Source organism: Staurois parvus, unplaced genomic scaffold (assembly GCF_062004578.1).
Source record: "Staurois parvus isolate SC_StPar_1 unplaced genomic scaffold, SC_StPar_1.0 ptg000089l, whole genome shotgun sequence".
NCBI lineage: Eukaryota > Metazoa > Chordata > Amphibia > Anura > Ranidae > Staurois > Staurois parvus.
Genome location: NW_028317885.1, coordinates 2,398,148 through 2,420,700, shown reverse-complemented (window position 1 = coordinate 2,420,700; position 22,553 = coordinate 2,398,148). Strand labels below are relative to the sequence as shown.

Here is a 22,553-nt window from a genome sequence, read left to right as displayed (position 1 = left end):
CGAGGTCCCAATATGTCAGCCTGTGATGCTTGTTACTTTTTGTTAATAAAGAACAAGATTATCACTATACCAAGGTGTCCCGATGAAGATCCTTGCTTTATGAGACATGTACCTGTCACTCCTTTCTTAGGCCTTTCTAGGACTAAACTAACTTCTGCAAAACAATAGGGTGCTAAATTCCGAAAAGCAGGATGCATTTGACACCCACATACACAAACTCTTTGACTGCCAGTATATGCAGAATGGTAAAGAATATATTGGCACTGTATAAATAATTGGTCAGTGGGGTTGTCCATTATAAGGAAGTGGGCAGGGCCAAGTATTAATTCAGGAAGGAAGTTTTTGTATTGGAGATCTTATATGTGACATAATACCTCTAATACCAATTTTAGATGCTGGCTAAACACGTCTTCTTTCAGTCATGGAAAATTAAAGTGAAAACAGACTTACTTTATAGAGTAATAACTGAAGGTGTTGTCCTTAGCAAAGATCAAAATTGTTTGGTGTTGGCAACATCTATGGAAGTTTTCTGTGAGACAGATTGTACTATGCAGATGCAAACAGACAGAATGTTTATGCTATAGATTAATATAGTGTATTTTAGGTTGGATTAAGTGGACAGAGAAAATACAGCATTTATGTTTTTGCATAGTGAATTTCTGTTTCGGTATAATAACAAAACTGTGTATTTTAACTTTCAGGAAATCTGGTGCTGTTGGGTCTCGGCTGACCGGGGCTGGATGGGGAGGTTGTACGGTTTCTATGGTTCCCTCAGATAAATTGGAGGAATTTCTATTAAGTGTAGAAGAAAAATATTACAAGACAGATGAACGCAAATCATCGTTACTGCAACAAAGCCTGTTTGCCACCAAACCTGGACCTGGTGCAAGAGTTCTTCTGGAGGAAAAGTGAACCCTTTATGGAATGTCTTCATGTTTAAGGAAAACCTATGACCACCCTTGATGTAAACATCTTAAAATAGTATAAAATTGGTAATAGTCTTACAATTTGATTTAACAAACTGGTTTAAAGTGGAACTAAACCCTTCTCTTCTTTATAGCCAAGGAAGCTGCCATCTAGCCTCTGTTTAATTAGCAGTTTCCATGGTGTTGCACATGTGATCCGCTATGGCACCAGCCATTTGATGGCCTGACAATTTGGTTGAGAGCATGAAGCCAGTGATAGTTACCATTCACAACATGCCTTGAATGTAATTGTTGTGGGAAGACGTTTAATTGATGGGTTTCGTTCCACTCTAAGCTTGATATAGACCCCAGTGGAGGTTAGGCATAGAAGCATGAACCAACTGTCAAAAAAGCCAGCTTGGTTAGATGCAGGCACAAACATGAAAGCTGAAGCCATGGCAACAGTCATGTTTTTTTCCTATGGAGTGGGGAACGGGGCAGATTTTGTTTATTACCAGAACAGTTTTCAAACCTCAGCAGACTTTTTCTTCAAGATGGTGTTGGTAAATAAGATTCCAGATTTTTGTAACTTGTTAAATGCTAAGTAATACTTTCTTAGTTCAGTATGCCATTTTATGGTAATGCATTTATGATTTAAATGAATTTGCAATAATGCTGCAGATAAAAATTTGCTTCTAAAATATAATTTTATTGTTTGAAGAAATACAATGAATAACAGAAGTTGTTAACAAAAAAGCTTTTAAAGCATTACTAATGTTTGCTCAGAGTCTGGCTCAGAATCTTCAGCATCAAGAATATCCTGTATTGTCAGATCGTCTTTCATGAATAATTTGCTGGAAAATGGCATCTTGTGCTGTTGTACGGAAAACAAGAGAGCGTTATTAAGGAAGCTGATGCATATATGTTGGCAATAATAAATTATTGCAAGTCGTCTATAAAATGTGTTGTGTTCAATTTGCTTTATTTCAACAAACATTTTCCTTCTATACAACACAAAAACACTTATTTTGTACTAAACAGAAATTAGCAAAATAGTGGGTGTGCCTGTGAAAACCTCTGTTTTACAGACAAATACACCCAAAGGATTATCAGATTACTGACGACAGTGTATAGTGCTCGGTCTGGCGGAAAAAAAAAAGAACAGAGGGGACATATGATTTCTACAAACTTAGAGTTAGTTTATTAAGAACTGGTAAGATGATTGGCACAGATCTGCACCTAACTGTCTTCTCTTCCATTCACATTTTCTTACGATGTCTACACACATTTAAGTGGAATCCTTTGAATGTTCAAACCCCAATCTACAAAAAATCAAACTATGTGTAACCATTTATATTAATCATATAGTACAGGACACAGGCATAGTACTCAGAGACCCTGGGTTATAGACTTGTATCTTCAGATGATTGGACACTGGCAAAACTTTGCAGGGCATGCCTCCTGGGTGTCTCCCCTATAACCAGCTCCACTCTGTGAGTCCTTAGTTTTTTGCTATTGTCCTAAGGTGATGAATCTTATCTCCCTTACAGAGAAATCCCTCTTAGCTTTATCCTGGAATTCTATCAACCCTTCAATCAACTTCTACACTAAGGTTTATTATCACAATAGATGGAGTGCATTTGGATCAATGCATTCTCTGTAAAACCTTGAATGCTATACCTGGACCCTATGCTGTAGGAACAGCTTGTAATATTATTATTATTATACAGGATTTATATAGCGCCAACAGTTTACTCAGCGATTTACAATATAAAGGGAGACAATACAGCAACAATACAGTTCAATACAAGAGGGATAGGAGGGCCCTGCTCCTTGGAGCTTACAATCTAAGAGGGAGGGGCTGGTGGTACAAAAGGTAGTAACTGTGGGGGATGGACTGGTAGGAGGAATAGAAGATTCAGTTATCAGCTGAAGGCAGGATAGGCTTCCCTGAAGAGAGAGGTTTTCAGAGATAGCCTAAAAGTGGGCAGAGTAGGCGATAGTCGGATAGATTGGGGTAGAGAGTTCCAGCGCATGGGATAGGCTCTAAAGAAGTCTTGAAGATGAGTATGGGAGGAGGAGACACAGGAGCTAGAAAGCAGGAAGTCGTGGGAGGAGCAGAGGACGGTTTGGTGATATTTGGAGACAAGATTGGTGATATCATTTGGGACAGAGTTATAAACGGCTTTATATGTTCTTGTTAATGTTTTGAATTTTATTTGTTTGGCAATGGGAAGCCAGTGGAGGGATTGGCAGAGAGGGGTGGCAGACATGGAACAATTGGTAAGGTGGATGAGTAGGCCATCAACATTCATGATAGACTGAAGAGGGGATAGCCTGCGATTAGGTAGGCCAATGAGGAGGGAGTTACAATAGTCAAGGCGAGAGATAACAAAGGAGTGAATAAGTTGCTTAGTGGTTTCAAAGGTTAAGAATAGGCGAAGCTTGGAGATGTTGCGGAGATGAAGTCTACAAGATTTGGACAGTGAGTGGATTTTGGACCGAAAGGACAGATGGGAGTCTAGGATTACACCTAGTACCCTGGCATGAGGGGAGGGAATGATGATTGTGTTATTGATCTTGATGGAGAAGTCAGGGGAGGGGGCACGGGCTGGGGGGAATACTAAGAGCTCAGTTTCGGAAAGATTTAGTTTGAGGAAGTGGAGTGACATCCATGCTGATATGTCACTTAGTAGGTTAGTAATGCGAGAGGAGACTGAAGGGGTGAGGTGAGGGGTAGAAAGATAGATTTGTGTGTCACCAACATAGAGATGGTACTTACAGCCATGGGAGTTTATCAGGTGACCAAGGGAGGCGGTGTAGATGGAGAAGAGAAGGGGTTCAAGGACAGAACCTTGAGGGACCCCTACAGAAAGAGGAAGTGGACAGGAGGAGATAGAGTTATAACGCTGAAGGAGCACTGCGATAGGTAGGAGGAGAACCAGGAGAGAGCAGAGTCTCGGAGGCCAAGAGAGTGGAGCTTTTTGAGGAGGAGGGGATGGTCAACAGTATCAAAAGCCGCAGAGAGGTCAAGTAGTAAGAGTACGGAGTAGTGGCCATTGGTTTTAGCAGTTAGTAAATCATTAGTGCGTTTTGGTAAGGCAGTTTCAAGGGAGTGTAGTGAGTGAAAGCCAGACTGTAAAGGGTCAAGAAGGTTGTTGTCAGTGAGGTAGGAGCTCAGGCAATTGTAGACCAGGCGTTCTAAGAGTTTAGAGGTAAACGGGAGCAGGGAAATGGGTCTTAAGTTGTTCAGGTTGCTGGGGTCCAGCGAGGGCTTTTTTTTTTAGTTCTTTATTTATGAAAATATTTTACAAACAGGGAGAACCAAAAGAAAGGTTCACCAGTGTATAAAAAAAACAATAGACAGTTACGTCATACAATAATTGAACATAAACATGTTACAGAGAAACAGTGGGTTTCCACAGAACAATTAAAAACTGCAGAGGTGAATGAAACTATACAGTGACCATATCAACATATCATCTAGAGATCATGTAGGTTATGTTTCAGCAATAAGGCAAGTATGCCGATTAACAATTAGCACGAGCATCTCATGTAGTGCGTATATGTAGAGAGAGACTTAGATGATAAAGCAAATCACCAAGACAATGGCCCAGCCGGTAACAAATAAAAGATATGGGAACTGAGAGGAGGAGAAATAATGGAGAGAAAAGCCCTAAAGAAGGGACCACCTGACCAACATCAGAAATAACCAGAAGAGGTAGAAACAGATCTGGGTGAAATAAGAAAATTAACAAAAGAGCAAGGCAGAGAAGACTAGGGAAGAGAGAATAAGGAGGGTTCAAGTCAGGTCAAAGACAGTTACTCAGTGAGAATGAGCAGTTTCAGTCAGATATGCGTTCATAAACACAAAGTATTGCCAGGGGCACCAGGTATCCCAAAAAACCTCCTCCCTGTTATAAAGGGTGACCGTAAGATCCTCCATGTCCCTAAGCTCTTTCACCTTAGAAAACCATAAGGAGAGGATAGGAGGGTGGTCGTGTTTACAGCATACAGAAATACAAGCCTTAGCCGCATTTAGCAGCTGTATAGTGAGGAATGCCTTATACTTTTTCACGGTCTCTCCGAAAAGGTGCATCGGGCAGCCTGCCGAATCGTCCCGCAGGTCTACAGAGGTAAGATGTTTGATAGTATCAGTCACCCCTCACCAGAAGGGTTGAAGCTTTGGACACTGCCGGAATATATGAAAGAGAGTACCACTACCCACTCCACAGCGCCAACATACATTGGGGAGCTGCGACAAAATATGGTGAAGTGTAGACGGCACCCAGTACCAACGCATCAATAGCTTAGAATTGGTCTCCTGTACTTTGGTGGCTAAAGAAGACTATGACCAAGATGCAGAATCTTTTCCTTTTGAACCGTAGTCAAGGACAATCCCAGGTTGGACTCCCATGTTGAGAGAAAAGGAGGTACAAAATCAGGATCCGATTGGATAAGAGAAGAATAAATGGTAGAGAGACTGTTACGAATCAATTCACCCTTGTGACAAAGGGTTTCAAAAGGAGTACATTTTTGAGATATTCCCGGGTTACGCAAGAGTGATCGTAGATAGGAACTGAGCTGCAGTCCCCTCCAAAAACTCAGCAGAGGGTCCACCAATTGTGTCAAATCTGTATCCACCAGGTCCCCAGAAGGACCAAGAAAGTCCACAAGGTGTGAGTAGCCTGAGGTAGGGAGACAGGCATAATGGGGGTCTTTTCTTCACAGGGGGAAGTTAGGATTTCCTCAAACTGTAATCATTGGGGAAGGCACTGGAGAAATAGGAGTAGTACGGAACGCTTCATGCTTTACTATGAGGGTAGCACCAAGAGTTGGATGAACAATGAAATCGAGAGGTAAGGGATCATGCAACCACGGCCAGTGCAAAGCTGTGTCTCCAGAGTCCTCCAATTCCATTGTCACCCAGTGTTTAGCCTCCCCGTGGCAATGCCAGTCCACCAGATGCGCAAGATGAACGGGCCTATAATAGGAGTGGATATCTGGTAGACCAACCCCCCCACATGTCTTAGGGAGAGTCAGAACACAGAAAGCCAAACGCAGACCCCCCCAGGCCAGATATTGGAATGAAGCATCGATGCTCTGGAAAAAAGATGCAGGTAGTTTGATGGGAAGGGCTTGTATTAGGTATAATATTCGGGGCAACACTGTCATCTAAGTGTGCTGCATCGGACAAACCATGTTAGTGTAAGCAATTGCCAATGGAGAAGGTCTTCTTTAATATTGATGAGCAGAGGAGTAATGTTTGCCTCAAAAAGGTGAGTAGAATCTGCCGTGATATTGGTTCCCAGGTACCTGATTGAGTCTGTGGCCCACTGGAAAACAAAAGATGGACGAAGTCGGTGTAGGACTGAAGACTCCCTGGATATATTCAGGGCCGAAGACTTTGTGAGGTTGATTTTGAAGTAGGAAATGTTGCCATAGTCTCGAAGGGCCCGCATCAGATTAGGCAATGAGATAAGGGGGTCGGTAAGAAAAAAGATTAGGTCGTTTGCAAACGCGGCCACTTTATGCTCCCCGGATAGATTATGGAAAATCTTTATGCTCGGATCGTACAGAAGAAGGGCTCCAGTGTCAAAATTAAGGTGGAAAGAGGGCATCCTTGACGCATTCCGTTGGTAATTGGAAAGAAGGCAGATCTAGTTTCATTAAATATGACAGATGCTGAGGGTTGGGAGTATAAAGAAGTAATCCAACGGAGAGTAGAGGTTTTAAGCTCTATGTGGGTCAAAGTCGCTTGCATGTACTGCCAGTTAACACGGTCAAATGCCTTCTCGGCATCCGTAGAAAGTAACATAAGAGGAAACCTGGCAGTCCTAACAGCATTTATGAAATTCAGGACCCGAAGTGTATTATCACTAGGTTACTGGAGTGGAACAAAGCCCGCATGATCTCTGTGGTTAAGACTGGGGATATGAGGCAAAAGCCTTTCAGCCAAGATTTTTGCGAACAATTTCAAGTCAGTATTGAGAAGCACAATCGGGCGGTAGTTACCGCATTGTGCAGGGTCTTTGCCCTCCTTTGGAATCAAAGAGATGTAAGCTCGGAAAGTATCAGGTGGTATTTGTTGTCCCTGCGCTAGGAAGTTATATGCCACCAGCATATGGGAGGAGAGGAGGGCGAAAAATGTCTTATAATACAAGGCCGTGAAACTGTCAGGGCTGGCAGCCTTTTTAGGTTTAGAAAAAGAGAGATCCCAATTCCTCTACAGAGATCGGGACCTCTATCTCCTTACAGGTGGAGAGGGAAAGAGAGGGCATTCCAGACATGGACAAGTATGACTGTATCATCTGTTGCATGTTGTGTGGTACATCCCGGGTCACCTTCGCAGATATGTTATATATGTTCTGAAAGAACGTAGAAAATTCCAAAGCCACAGAATCTGAAGAGGAGATCTGCTGTCCCGTGGCAAACTTAAAATGGATATATGGGTCCGAGTGCAGGTGCCACAAAGGGTGCAGGCTAGGAGAGTTACCGGCTTATTGGAATACTTGTACATAGTGCGATGAGACCATGCCAGTTTCTGTTTGACCTTGTGAAAAAGGAGAGAATTCAGTTCCTCCCTGATCTTCAGGATTTCCTGGTATTTTACCCTAGCTATACTGGCCTTGTGAGCACCCTCCAACACTCGGAGACGTTCCAGGAGATTGTCTACTTGGGAGGAGCATTCTTTTGTGAGTTTAGCAAAAATCGCCATTAGAGTGCCCCGAAGATCTGGTTTGTGAGCTTCCCAAAGCAAGCAGGGGTTTCTGACCGAGTCAGCATTCAGAGAGAAATATTCTATGATTGAGTGTTTATCAGTCGCCTTAACCCCAGGGGACTTGAGGAGGGCTTCATTTACACGCCAAGAAGGGGGGGCTATAAAAGTCCAGTCCCAGCTCCATTACAAGGAATACAGGGGCATGATCCGAAAAGGTAATGGTACCGATACACGACGACCGAACTCTGGGGAGATCTTTTTGTTGAATAAAAAGGTAATCTAGATGAGAGTACGCTTGATGGACTGTAGAAAAATAAGAGTAATCCCTCACAGTGGGATGCGAAATGGGCCACGGGTGAACTAAATGTAGTAAATGTAATTCTGCCTTCAATCGCTTGAGACAGGAGAAAGAGAGACGGGAGGAACCCTTGCAAACATCCAGATGCGGTTCCAATGTGAAATTAATATCTCCACCGAAGATTATGGAGCCTACCTTGAAGTCTAGCAAAATCGGAAGCAACCCTCTCAGGAAGGGTATGTGGTTCATGTTTGGGAAATAAACATTGGCAAAGGTCACTGGAAATTTGCCAGTCCTACCCTTTACCAGCAGGTAGCGGCCCAGTGGGTCCTGCCACACCATGGAGAGAGACCAGGGAACCAATTTGGCTATTAAGACACTCACCCCCTTTGATTTGGAGATGGGTGATGGACTGTGGTATACTGTCGGAAAGTCATAATTGTAGAGTCTAGGGACATGGGCGACCTGGAAATGAGTCTCTTGTATAAACGCCACCTGCAACCTACTTTTTTTTATATCTAGGAGGAGCTTCGATCACTTCTGGATAGAAAAAAGACAAGGTAGAGTAGAAAGGAAGGGTAGGAAGCTCAGCAAAATTAAGAGGTGATAGAGGAGAAGGAAAGAGAATCGAAGATGGCCAAGAGGAGAAAGGAATGGGAAAAAGAGGGGGAGGAAACAGATAACAGTTATCTAGGTAAGAAGAGACAGGAAAAAAAGGGGTTGAGAGGAAGTAGAAACTAGCGAGGGAGAGAAAGGGTAGGAAATAACAGAAAATAGTCCCAGAAGGTAAAGGGAAACAGCAAAGAATGAATGAGTATAACCTAGAGGAAGAGAAAGACCCCCCCCCCCAAAAAAGGAAAAGAATCGGGAGGTATGAGAATAGAGACAAGTAGACTATGTGTGAGTATCATGAGAACTCCTAACAGAGTGCACAATAGTACATCCGCTAGGGTAAACCCTATTAGGGGGTAGGAGAAGGACTAGGGTGCAGAAGAAAGGGAGATGCTGGGGATCATCTGGCCAGACAATTAGTGATCGAGTACATCAGAGGTCTGACAATTGCAACGATGATAACATTGTAGAGGATGAGCAACAGAAATGCAACGAGAAACAGTATGGAGACATGGAACCAACAGTCATCGCACCCCCGTAAAAAGGACAGTGGCTAGAGGCGTCTGGCCGGGACTTCACCCCCACACCTCAACGGACACGCCAGGGGCGGAGAGAAAAATAGACATGATCCAGTAAGTTGACTGGGCCCAGACCAAAAAAGGCTCCCCGGCAGGACGCCACTCCCCACATGGGAGTACTACAATACCTTGTCTGCATTTAATACTGAACATATATGACCAACAAAAAAACACAATGGAAGGACAGAGAAAAAGACTGAAATATCTGGAGCTCTTCCAATAACCCCAGGACCATTAGCGCTCGGAGGGACAGCGGCTGAAACGGGGTGTGGATGAAACTGAGACCAGACCCCGGACAGCCCGCCGTCCCAACAGGTCACCACCTTGCCATGAAATAAAGAAGACATACCCCAAATCAAACATCTGGGTATCTGTCCCTGTCAAAAGATAAGGACTAGTAGGCCCATACTCACAGACCAAGTCAATGATAAAGTTCACATGAAACAGTCTCGGGAGGGCCCATGGCCACTGGTGGTAAGATCTGTGATGAACGGGGAGCGTCGAGGAGGTTCACATCTCGGAGCTCTAGAACGGCTTCGGCGAATCCTGCGGGCATGGAGCCGGTGGGCCAAATGTAGAGGCCTGGAAGAGCAAGTCCAGCCAGTTTGGAATTTCCACTGTGGGTTGTTCCAGAAAGTCAAACAACGCTGGTAGTTGGTCAGGCGAATATAATGAAATGGATGCTCCTCATTTAGTCACTATTAGGTGGAAGGGGTGACCCCAATGGTATGTAGCGCCAGACTCTTGGATGGCGTCAAGGAGTGCGGTGCATTGTACCCCTCATTTGATGGGTCAGGCAGAAGACAACCGAGTATATGCGGACCGCTGTGCAGTCAAAGTCCACCGGGCCTTTTGCCCAGGCCTGTCGCAGGATCTCCTCTTTAATAGCAAAGAAATGCACCCAGCATAATACATCTCTGGGCAAGGCGGGGTAGGTGTTAATCCCAGATGCCCATAGGCCACCCACCCAGTGAACCCGGTCGAGCTCAAAATCCTCGGTGGGGGGCCTGCCAAGCAGTTGGTTGAGGATGGCAGATACCGTCGGGCGAAGGTCCACACCCGCCATAGCCTCCGGAATGCCCCTCAGCCATGGGTTGTTCCTCCTGCTCCGATTCTCTCCATTGTCGACATGCAGAACTTCTATTAGCTTATGGCAGTAGTTAGAGTGGGCCCTCTCCAAGAGCAAAAGGTGAGATCAGTGTCATTAGAGGTAGACTCCAGAGCCGAAACTCTCTCCTCCACCGTATCTCTTTGCTGATGAAGGTCATGGATCTCCCTAGAGAGAGCAGTAATTATAGATGATGCCATGGCCTGCATGTCTTGCTTGGATGGTAGGTCAGCAATCATGCACCGAAGGTCACCTGTGCCAGGTAACGTAAGTGCATAATTAGGAGAGCTCAGGCGAGTAGCCGAAATGGTCGCCACCACTGAGGAGGGGAATTGTGTAGCCAGCGATTTCCTGGGTACTGAGGATGCGGCCTGTCCAGACTTCATCAGCGCCATCTTGAAGAGGGGGGTGGTGGACGGGGTCAATGATCCCACCAAGTGTTGCCACAGCAAGTAGTGGGTGATCTCCTTATTGTGGGGTCCCCTGTGTGCAGTCTGAGGTTTCCTCTCACCAGGCATGTGTTGCGGGTGTCAGAGCAGTCTAGATGGAGTGTCTGGACAGCGATCCCTGCAGAGATCTCTAGTAAGCGTGTGCATGCCGCCATGTCCAAGCCACACCCCCTTCAGTAAGGGCTTTTTAAGCATGGGAGTGATCTGTGCATGCTTTAGAGGGGTGGGGAAGGGAGAGAGATTGAAGATGTGAGTGAGGGATCGTCGGACAGAAGTGTAGTAGTAGTTGAGAGGGGACAGGATCCAGGGGGCATGTGGTGAGACGTGCTTCTGAGGAAACTTTAGTGACCTCTTCAGTAGTAGCAAGGTCAAAAGAGGAAAGTGTTGAGGGAAGTTTAGTAAAAGGTATGCTAAGTGGGATAGATGTCTGTGTAGTGTAGATGCCCCTACGAATTGCATCAATCTTGTTTTTGAAATGTTGCTTCCGACACTAGATTCTGCATGGGCACTCACCTTGGCAGTTTGTGCAATGTATGTAGTCAGCCACAGGATGCTGTACAAATCCAGGACCGTGGTCTATCCCTATGGAACGCAGACCCTGAAGCAGGGGCGGACTGACAATTCATGGGGCCCCCGGGCAATAAGGGATCATGGGGCCCCTGTGTCCTTGCCCAAACTCAAAAAAGCCTATGAAAAAGGTACCAGGGGCATCTCATGGGGCCCCCTACTGACCCCAGGCCCTCGGGCAGTGCCCAAGTTTCCAAATGGTCAGTCCGCCCCTGCTCTGAAGACCCCTTCAGGGGTGTAAGCCCACTGTGACAGGCAAAGCCTGGCCTCTGTATAGGGTCCATAGTTGTGGACAGGTAGGACAGAGTCACCCTGTATCTTTAACCATTACTGTAAAAACTGGGGCTATATTTGGAATGTATTCATGTTACAGTGTAAACATTTCAAACTTGGTACTAAATCTCACACACTCAGAGATTAGTCTCAGGTGGATGCTTAGATGTTACATCATTCCATAGGTCACACAATTTACTGCCACTTCCACTTAGAGTCTTTATAGGATACAGTACTTGCTAGCTTCCTCACGCCTTTCCCAATGAAGACTTTGCTACAGGGCAGTCTACACCCGGATTGCTATGTACTCTTGGGCACACTTTCACTATGCTCCGTTCCCTACTATGTGAGTACCCCATAGCCTCACTCATAGCGATGGTGGAAACAAGGTGAAAGGGAGCCACAGCAAAAATATCAGACAAACATTTGCTCTGCCGAAGGCTGACAACACAGTACTTAATCTAAATGAACGATGCTTCCCAAGATTTTAACACCGATGTCTGCATCCAACTCTGTTTCCATTTCAGGCACACAACAAGCAGCCTACCTGACAAAGGCAGACTTTTCTGCATGTCTGTCACAATTTCTTGGACAGCTAACAGCTTTAATACAGCCATCTCTATCCATGGCTATAAGCCCCTTCTCCAGCTCCTCCTTACCTGAGTTGGATCCCACAATGCCCGGTCTAGAAGAGGTGAACAAAGAAGGGAATGAAGAGGAGGCAGTGTTAGAGGAGACTGGAAGATTTCTTACCCCCAGACTCCTATACAGCTGAAGCTGCAGCTTCACGCAACATGTTTGCTAATGTGGTATATGCTCACTTCTGCTATGCATAAATGTCTTGGCATTGTCACACTTGCTTCTCCTCCATCATGCCATGCTCCTTTGGGTACAAAGAAAACTGAAGCATCTAAAAAAACATTCCCTGTTTACGAACAAATAGAATAGGCAATCTATGATGATAGGGTCACTCCAGAAAAAAATTCCACTTTGGAAAAAATGCCAAACTCTATCCAGTGGAAAAAGAGTTCACTAATAAGCGGTTTGTCCAGGTAGTTGAGCCTGCCATCTAGGTCTTAAACAAACATCCCATTGTACCAATTGAAGATGTTCTTTACTTCAAAGATTCTGCAGATAGGAAGTTTGAGACGCTCCAAAAGTCTTTACTCTTGCCGGCCCAACTGTGCAACCAGCTTTTTCTGCAACTTCTGTCTATGAAACTGCAGCTAATTGGACTAGGGTAATGAACAACTAACATGGACCTGTATTTCAGCACCATGCCTTAAAACCTAATTCCAGGTTTCTTGTGGCTTTAAACTGTTTGTTTGGACCAAGATGCGCCTGCTGGTAGTACTGTATACAATGTATGTAGCATCAGCCAAATATAGTGGGGAGAGATCAATACAGCTGCTGCACCACATTTTGGGCGTTAATCCCTCTTGTTAATGTGTTGTGCCAAATTCATGAAGCATTGGCAACATGTTTGCTTCTGACAGCGACTTGTGCGCCAAATTCAGATTCCAAAATGCTCCACTTTTACGTTGTGTCGCATTGAATGCACCAAATGTAAAAGTGGAGCTAATTAAGACCAACTCTCTTTTGGCATACTGAGAGATATACTGTCTCAGATTTTGCAAAACCGTCTCATGTGTATTCTAAAATGGCTCAGCTTGAGCCAAATTCAAGTACAAGTTCTAGACAGGTACATGTACGGTATTTGGTGTATTCTTCACCACTTTTAGAACACATTACATACACTTTCGCAAAGTCTGCCTGAGCCAGTCTTTATGAATTCCAGGAATATGTGTAGCGCTGTGTTCTAGCAGCAGTATGGGGACTTTCCGTCCCACTCCCAGAACAAAATTGAGTCAGGCTTCTTCTGATTGGCTGAGGTGGCAATCGTAATATCATACGTCAGCCTCTCCACCTCAGCTAATCAAAGCAGGCCCTGTATTCATTGATGAAATACAAGGCTTCCTGTGAATGAATAACTTGATTTTGTTCTGGTAGCTGCACAGTATGTCCCTATCCTGGTGTCAGAACACAGCTCTGTATACTGTTTATAGCTGGTGTTATTATACAGCTCTTGCAGCAAGCGCATCTATTAGTGAAGCGAATAGCTTACAGAAACCTGGAGTTAGGCTTTAATGAAGCACTTACAGATGTTAACTTTCTGCTTTACTGTGTGTGTGAACGACCAAGTAGAACAAGTAAAGACACAATTTCCAGATCAGCTCTAATGTCCATTCACTTGCCCAGCATCTTGTGGTTCAAAGCCTGTGCAGCTGTATGTGCCTATAACAGGCACCTCACACATATGTCCTTTGAAGGTATATGTTTTTTGGGAAGGCACTCAACAAATTAAAGATGTCACAGAAGGGAAGGTTCTACTTCCATAGTGGTAAATTCCAAAACCCCCTCCTCAGGAGAATCTACATTTTGAAAATGCAGAGCACCTAATCACTCTACTCAGCATCTAAACCCCCAACTTCAAAACTTAAGTTCAGCCCTTTCTTTTTCGTGCAAGACTTGACCCACGAACGTCAAAAGGTCTTCCCCAAAGCCATCTTCCCGCTGAACAGTCACCCTCACTCTTAAGAAGGGGGAACATCTGTTTAAGTTTGCCTCTCGCTGGGTCACAGATGCCCCAGACATGTGGGTTCAATCTGTGGTTTCAAAGAGGTATAACTTTCAAAACTTTACCCTCTCACTGATTTCTTCTCTCAAATCAACCAAAAACTGCCCAAAGACAGTCAGATTTCCAGAATGCTGTGAACCATCTCTAGTCCCAGGGAGAAGTTTTGTCAGTACCCCCATAAGAGAGCATCAAGGAATCCTAGTCAAACCTGTAAATTTTACCAGAGCCAAACCAGAGTATTCAACCTATTCTGGAACTAAAATCCCCCAACAAATACCTTCCCTAGCCAAGGGAAACGCCTGGCATTTGTAGACATACAAGATGCTTATCTGCATATTCACATTTAGTCACCTCATTAGCATTTTCTTTGCTCTTACAAAGGTTTTACATTACAAAGGTCCTAGCATTTCTTCTTGGCTTTCTCAGAACTCAGACCATCCAGGTCACAGGTATGTAGACAACGTTTTACTGAAGGATACATGAAGAAAAAATTGACGCTCAACCCAATCCAGTCTATGTGGTTAACGTGTAAGATGGACATTTTTTCTGCCATCCTTCATGAAGTTCCTTGAACAGAATGATAGAGCTGCTATTGTTTTTATTGGAGACTGCAACCCCATTACCAACAGTTTTCAACTACTTATCTTTGTTGTTTTACATTTAATTAAAAATTATTTTTTTTCTTTTTTATCTTATTTTTATTCTACTTTTAAAAAAAAATTCTTAATTTTCACATACTCTTTTACCATTTTTTCACACCAAACATACACTATACAATTTTTTTTACCATTTTCACCACATGGCATCTTTCATTATTTCACTCATCATTTATTGTTTTTTCTTTTATTGTCATCCCTACATTATACTTCTTAATTGATCACTATTCAGTTCTTACTCTCAATCTTTAGAAAAACATTTTTATTTTTCACTTTTTTCACTTTTCAATCCTTATTTAAACTTTTCACTTTACATCACTTTTGAGCATTATTTCTCACATCCTTTAACATTCATTTTTTTCTTCATCTTCCTCTCATATACTGACTTTTTTTTTTCAGTTTCCCCATTTCTCATCCATTCACTTCATCATCCTAAATACTTGCACGTTTATCTTCTCATCTTCATGGCCGGTGATGCATACGTTCTTCTGTCCTGCCTCTGCCCTTTTCCTCTATGACCAAGCCCCAGAGGGTGTGGCAAAACATCAGAGGGTGTGGCTTGTGGCTGAGTACCAAATACATTCCCCTTCTTTGCTTAGAACAGCACTATAAGTATTACCTTTTTCGGAAGGGCTCTTCTCCCTTCGAGCTGTTTGTAAGCATCCACAGGATTAATTTCTAATAATCTGCTCTCCAGCCTTTCCTTCATCATAGTTCACACACACGAATTGAGGTCAAAAGGACGTCCCACTAAAAGATTCTCCATGAGTTCTAGGCCTCATGGCAGCCTCATTCAAGGCTTTCACCCAATTTCATTTGAGACCTCTCCAACAGAACATCTTGCTGACATGGAATAAGCATACTACTTTTCTTGACCTACACATGCTTCTGTCCAGCCAAACAAGGAATTCCATAACTTTGTGGATCTCCAGCCAGCCCTAACAATAGGAAGTCTTTGCTTCCTCATCACTGGAAAGTGTTAACAACAGATGAGAATGAGTGTTCCATTCTTTCAAGGTTCAGGGTCAAAGTCATCAGTGAAAGCCAAGCTCCCCATCATGGTGCATAGAGCAATAAGGATGGCCTGCAACACTGGACCCCTCTTCTGCAAGGACACTCAATCAGGGTGCAGTCAGAAAATGCCACAGATGTGACCTACATCAACCACCAGGAGTGGACAACTGGAAAGTGGATTACCTCAGCCACTACTACCTACTGTAGATCAAGGGAAATGGGACCTTCACCCTGAAATATTTAACCTTGTATGTCAGCCATGGGGAACCGTGGATGTGGATATCTTGGCCTCCAGATTTAACAACAAACTACTTTTGTTTGTGGCCAGGACAAAAAACCCTCTAGCACTGCCATTGGATGCCTTTATAATTCCCTGCTCTCAGTTCAGTCTAATCTATGCTTTCCCTCTACTGTGAGCTCTACCTCATCTGCTCTACAAAATAGAGCAAGGTGATTCTCATTGCACCAAATTGCCCAGAAGAGCCTGGTACACAGACATATTCTGACTATTAGGAGATGACCCCTGGCCTCTCCCGAACAGGCCAGGCCTACTGTCTTAGGGACCTCTGTTCTATTCTGCTTCTCAGTCACTAGCCTTAATGACACAGTGGTTGAAGCTCAGGTCTTAAAATGTTACTAAACCCAGGTTCCTGCATTCACTATATCCGGTCCTCCACAGTACAACGAACATGGAAATGCAGTTATTTTAGTAAATATAAACTGCTAAATACCTTTTCTCAGCAGCAGTATGTACCATTCTTAGAACTTCTATCAGTGTCCAGCAGAGCACATGTTAAAGTTTGTAGGAGGAGTTTTCATTTTGCTCTAGGAGAATGCAGAACCCCCACTCTCTGTCTGGACAGTGCTGATTGGCCCTGTGCTGATCACAAGCACTCTTCGAAGAAAAAAAAAAACCTCTCTAGCAATACACACCAAACTGAGCATGTGCAAAGTGACTCCACACGATATGTCTTAATGGGATAAGAGGGGGATACTGGAAGAAGAGGAGGATCAGAGAAGACAGGATCAAACAGCCTTTTTACACAATGCAGAGGATTAACCCCTTGGGTTCCACAGTAAGTATAATAAGCATGCTGTACTGCATATACAGACTGATGTTACTGTTGTGGGTTTAGTAACACTTTAGGAGACAGAGGGGTCTCTGAGTATGTTATTCGTACCTTGCTAAAAACAGGCAAAGCCACATCCAGAAGGATCTACTATTGTACCTGGAAATCTTTCTTTGGCTGGTGTGAACACACTTTAATCTGAGATTACGCTGTGTCTGACAAAATGGCTTTATTACAGTCAACACATGAGCAGAACATGGCCTTAAGCACGCTGAAAGGACAGGTTTTGGTCTTGTCCATAACCTCTGGCTTCGCTCTCCCTTGTCAAAATCTTTATTCAAGGTAATACCCTGTGCTTCCATGGTACCGCAACTTGGTTCTCTCTGCTCTGCAAAAAACAGTCTTTTAATCCATCAGGGATATCCCTTTTTGTCATTTTTCAGCCAGACTAACTATGCAACTATGACCTTGCCTGCAAAGTGTTCTTTTTGGTTGCTATCACATCTGTCTGACATGTCTCTGAGTTGGTAGCTCTCGCTCTCTAAGAAGTTGTTGCTCATTTTTGACACTGACAAGATAGTCCTAAGTTCATGACCATACTTTCTTCCTAAGGTAGAATCAGTCTTCTGCCTCATGAAGACACAGTCCTACCATCCTTACAGTGCATCCAGAAAGTATTCACAGCACTTACATTTTGCCACATTTTGTTATGTTACAGCCTTATTCCAAAATGGATTAAATTAATTTTTTCCTCAACATTTTACAAACAATATCCCATAATGACAATGTGAAAGAAGTTTGTTTTGAAATCTTTGCAATTTATTAAAAATAAAAAAAATAAACACATGTACGTAAGTATTCGCAGCCTTTGCCAATGACACTCAAAATTGAGCTCTGTTGCATCCTGTTCCCACTGATCATTCTTGAGATGTTTTCACAACTTAATTGGAGTCCACTTGTGGGAAATTCAGTTGATTGAACATGATTAGGAAAGGCGTAACCCTATCTATATAAGGTCCCATGGTTAACAGTGCTTATCAGAGCACAAACTAAGCCATGAAGTCCAAGGAATTGTCCGTAGACCCCTGCGACAGGATTGTATCAAGGCACAGATCTGGGGAAGGGTACAGTAAAATTCCTGCAGCATTGAAGGTCCCAATGAGCACAGTGGCCTCCATCATCTGTAAATGGAAGAAGTTTGGAACCACCAGGAATCTTGCTAGAGCGGGCCTCCCGGCCAAAATGAGTGATCGAGGGAGAAGGGCCTTAGCCAGGGAGGTAACCAAGTACCCGATGGTCACTCTAAAAGAGCTCCAGTGTTTCTCTGTGGAGAGAGGAGAAACTTCTAGAAGAACAACCATCTCTGCAGCACTCCACCAATCAGGCCTGTATGGTAGAGTGACCAGACGGAAGCCACTCCTCAGTAAAAGGCAAATGACAGCCTGCCTGGAGTTTGTCAAAAGGCACCTGAGGGACTCTCAGACCATGAGAAACAGAACTCTCTGGTCTGACGAAAAAAAGACTGAACTCTTTGGCCTGAATGCCAATTGTCATGTCTGGAGGAAACCAGGCACCGCTCACCACCTGGCCAATACCATCTCTACAGTGAAGCATGTGGCCGCAACATCATGCTGTGGGGATGTTTTTCAGCAGCAGGAACTGGGAGACTAGTCAGGATCTAAGGAAAGATGAATGTAGCAATGTACAGAGACACCCATGATGAAAACCTGTTCCAGAGCGCTTTGGACCTTAGACTGGGGTGACGGTTCATCTTTCTTTCTTTTGTAAATCAGATCATTTTTATTAGAAACACACACAGTTTCCATACATATTTGAATTTTTTCTTAGCATCTCACAAAAAAAGAGAAGAGTACAAGAACCAAAGAAAAGCAAAACATTTTTTTAAAGTGGCCAACACTTGTGTAGGTTCGTCATGCAGGACAACCTTTTCAATACAGCAATACATGAACATTAACAGAGAAAAAAAATAAATAATAAAAACCTTTTACTAAACCGCTTTCGCCACTGCCAATACAACAACCAACGACATCCAACCCTAATTATACGTGGGGGGGGGCACAAATTAAAAAGTTAGTTATACTGTAAAAGATAAGCAAGCCATGACACACATCGTTTCTCCACCTCATGAGTATTGAACACAACCTCAGTGAGAGCTGAGTCTCCATCTATACCTGCAGGAATCTGATAAATACTGAATCATCATCCCCCAGCAGACAGGGAACCAATATGTACACTTCGCAAATGTACAATAATGAACCCATCAGATCTGAGGGAAAGCCCCCATTTAATAATCTGTGTTTGACCAGGTGAAACGGTGCTAGGCCTGGAGTATTCAGCCAAGCCTCCCAAAGTTTAATGAATTTACCTGCACACCCCCTATGTTGAAAACCTAATTTCTCCTGATGTAACATGTCATTGACAGCATTGACATAGGAGTTCAGGATAATTATGATTATTAAATATACATGTAAAGGTAGAAAACCTTTGGTGCTGAAAGTAGTGTTTTGCCCTACACCATATCCTATCCATCAAACCAAGAGTGGGGAGTTGTGATAAATTTTTAAGTTCACCTGCTTCCAGACTTTCCGCCAGGTCATCTGTAGATACCACATTTAGGAGAAGTGATTTCACTGGGTCAGAATAGTGAACATCTCGCCAGGCCGTAATAATAGAGGGGGTTTTGAACTGCTAGGCCACCCAGATCTCTGGACTCCTGTAGAGTTTCCAATTTAATAAGTGGAGATTGCTTTTGCCAAATCAGAGAGCGAAATACAGTGTAAACGTCCTTGAAAACACCCAGAGGAATCCAGATAGGGGCGTTGTGTAGAATGTAAAGTAGTTGCGGGGCCCAAATAATGTTAATAAAATTACACCTTCCCACAACAGAGAGGGGGAGTTTAGTCCAGCTGCTTGTTTTCTGTTGGAATCGTTGAAGAAGTTCACTGCAATTTAATTAGACAGAATAGGATGGATAACAATCCCTAGATATTTGAAGGAGCTAACGTGTTTGATTTGTGCTGCAATCAGAGGAATTGTATAAGTGGGGGCGTCTAAAGAGAGAAGGGTAGATTTGTCCCAATTTATAAAAAAACTGGAGAAGGATCCAAAGTCAGAAATTAAGGTCATTAGACGTACCAATGAGGATGAGGTGTCCACCAAGAATAGGAATTATTAACCTGAATACAGGCAGTGAGGGCAAGATAAAATAATTTGATCCATGAAATAAACGTATCCCCTAGATTAAATTTAGAAAGGACAGTGTAAAGATAGTTCTATTCAATGTTGTTGAACACTTTAGCCATGTCCAAAGATAAAATTGCCCTGTCCCCCATTTTATCCATTGGAGTTTGGAGATTTAAATATAACCAACGAAGATTTAATGCCTGTAGACCTATTTGGGATGAAACCCGATTGATCAGGGTGGATAAGCTTGGAGATGACTTTGGTCAATCTTGTTGCTAATACCTTAGTGATAATTTTGAGATCGGAAGTTAACAAGGAAATTGGTCGGAATGATTCAGCTAGTGTTGGATACTTCATTGGCTTTAAAAGTACAACTATAATAGCTTCATACATTGAGGGGGGCAGAGAGTTCAGTTGCAATGCTATTTGGATTAATTTAAGTAATTCTTGCAGTAAAATGTCACCAGTGGCTTTATAAATTTTCATTGGAAGCCCATCGCTACCTGGGGCTTTAGTATTAGGGTAGGATGCCACTGCCGTTTGTAAGGGGAGAATTTAACATTTTCCTATCCGTACCAGAAAGTTGAGGCAGAGTGACCTGATCCAGAAACTCCTGTAGAGTATATTGCTCGTAGGATACCTTTTAAAGCCTTCTAGTATGAAGGGGGTATCCGTGGCCAGTTGTGTTGTAGATAGCCTTAAAGAGGGTATGTGGGAGGATGGTTAGTGCGCCTTTGCTATAACTGCCAGCATATGCCACGTCTTCTTCCCCTCCTCGAAGAAGGCCTGAGAGGAAAAGAACCGCTTATTATACGTGTGCTTAAGTTGCATAGTACGCAGAAACTGTTGGGTTGACACCCACTCCGTCTCTGGATTAGGATTACTAACGTAAGCTTGTTCTGCTCTAGTAACAAATCACTCAGCATCAACTTCCCACTGAGTTATTCTTAATATTGGAAAATTCTTTGATACATAACCCCCTTATAAAAGCTTTCAAAGTATCCCAAACAATCAATGAAGATGTGGAGTGTCTGTTATCAAGTAAGAAACTCTTCAACTGATTATGTAAACAGTCCATATCTGTAAAAAGAGTAATCCAGAAAGGATTGAGCTTCCATAATGTGAATACATTTGACCTGTTTAGGGACATAGAGAGGAGCAAGGGGGAATGGTCAAAAAGCCCTCTGGCTAAATAAGAGTCATGTGGTGTAAATGACATAGACATGTCGGAACCCAATGCTATGTCTATACGGGAAAGGGTAGAGTGAGACATGGTGTGGCAAGAGAACTGGGCTTCTAGAGGGTGGAAAAAACACCACAAGTCCTTTAGGCCAAGTTCCATAATATGTTGTGCAAAGGGAATGGGTTGTCTAGGACATTGGGGAGAGTATTGTTTAAATAAATCTAGGGAGGTATCTAGCATGGTATTAAAGTCCCCTACAACTAGGATTGGTGTTTGCGGGAATGCAGCTACAAACTGAAACAGACACTTCACAATCTCCATAGAAAATGGTGGAGGAATATAAATATTAGCAAGACAACACATCTGAGAATTCCAGTTACAATGCAAAAAAATATAATGTCCCAGTGAATCAATTTGTGAGGAGAGAACCGTAAAAGTCACCCCCCTAGCCACCATTATGCTCACACCCCTAGAGTATTGAGAGTGCGTAGCGTGGAGCTGGACAAGAAACTTGGATCTATGCGGATAATGGAGAGTTTCTACCATCAGATGAGTCTCTTGAAGACATTCAATCAAGGGAGAGCGATGACAGATGAATGTGAAAACAACAGTCCTCTTTTTCGGTTAATGCAACCCTCTGACATTCCAGGAGAGGATAGCATCCTTTTGTTTACTCATTTTATACTGACAGAGTATAAGAACAATCAGGAGAAGGGATAGTGGGTAGAATCTGGTGTTCCATATCAAAAATATATTCAGGCAAACATTGCATACAAATCCTCTCCAATGAGAAAACCCCCCGAAATGACTTGTAATCCTCGTAGTAAAACAATGGAAGGGAGGTGACATTGACCCATCACATACAAAATACGGCAAGCGGAAACAATTGAAAAAACAGAACTAAGGCCCATTAAAACAAAGGGCCAAACCGAAATAAACTTAAATATGCTCCGCAAGGTTACTCGGGGGGGGGGGGGGAAGCAGAAGGGCTAAAGCAGACTGTCTGAATGGTGTGACCATGTGAGTCGGTTCCTGCATGTGCAAGAAGATATCTCATTTCCCTCGACTCTGCTTTCACAACTCAGAAGACATTGTAAAGAACAAAGGGAGACCTCCGGTCAGCATTATGAACAAGCAGAAGATTAGCGTAGATGCCGTTCATTGAGGTCTAGCCAGTTAGCCGCAGCATTTGGTGAATCAAAAAATTGCATGGATCCGTTGGCCACCACTCGTAGCTTGGCGGGATAAAGCATGGAGTAAGACACCTGGATTGCTTG

The 22,553-nt window shown here is 43.3% G+C and overlaps 2 protein-coding genes across 2 annotated transcripts in view; one reads left to right on the top strand and one right to left on the bottom strand.

Annotated features, from left to right (window-relative positions):
* The window catches only part of GALK2 (galactokinase 2), a 289,559-nt gene extending 287,693 nt beyond the window's left edge, over nt 1-1,866 (top strand). Inside the window, exon 10 of the mRNA XM_089670313.1 lies at nt 702-1,866. Coding sequence (XP_089526439.1) covers nt 702-912 — 211 coding nt within the window. The 3' untranslated portion in view covers nt 913-1,866. The remainder of the gene's footprint in view (nt 1-701) is intronic.
* Nucleotides 1,594-22,553, bottom strand: part of FAM227B (family with sequence similarity 227 member B) — a 526,050-nt gene continuing 505,090 nt past the window's right edge. The window contains exon 16 of the mRNA XM_089670312.1: nt 1,594-1,779. Within this exon, the coding sequence (XP_089526438.1) occupies nt 1,666-1,779 (114 nt within the window). The 3' untranslated portion in view covers nt 1,594-1,665. The remainder of the gene's footprint in view (nt 1,780-22,553) is intronic.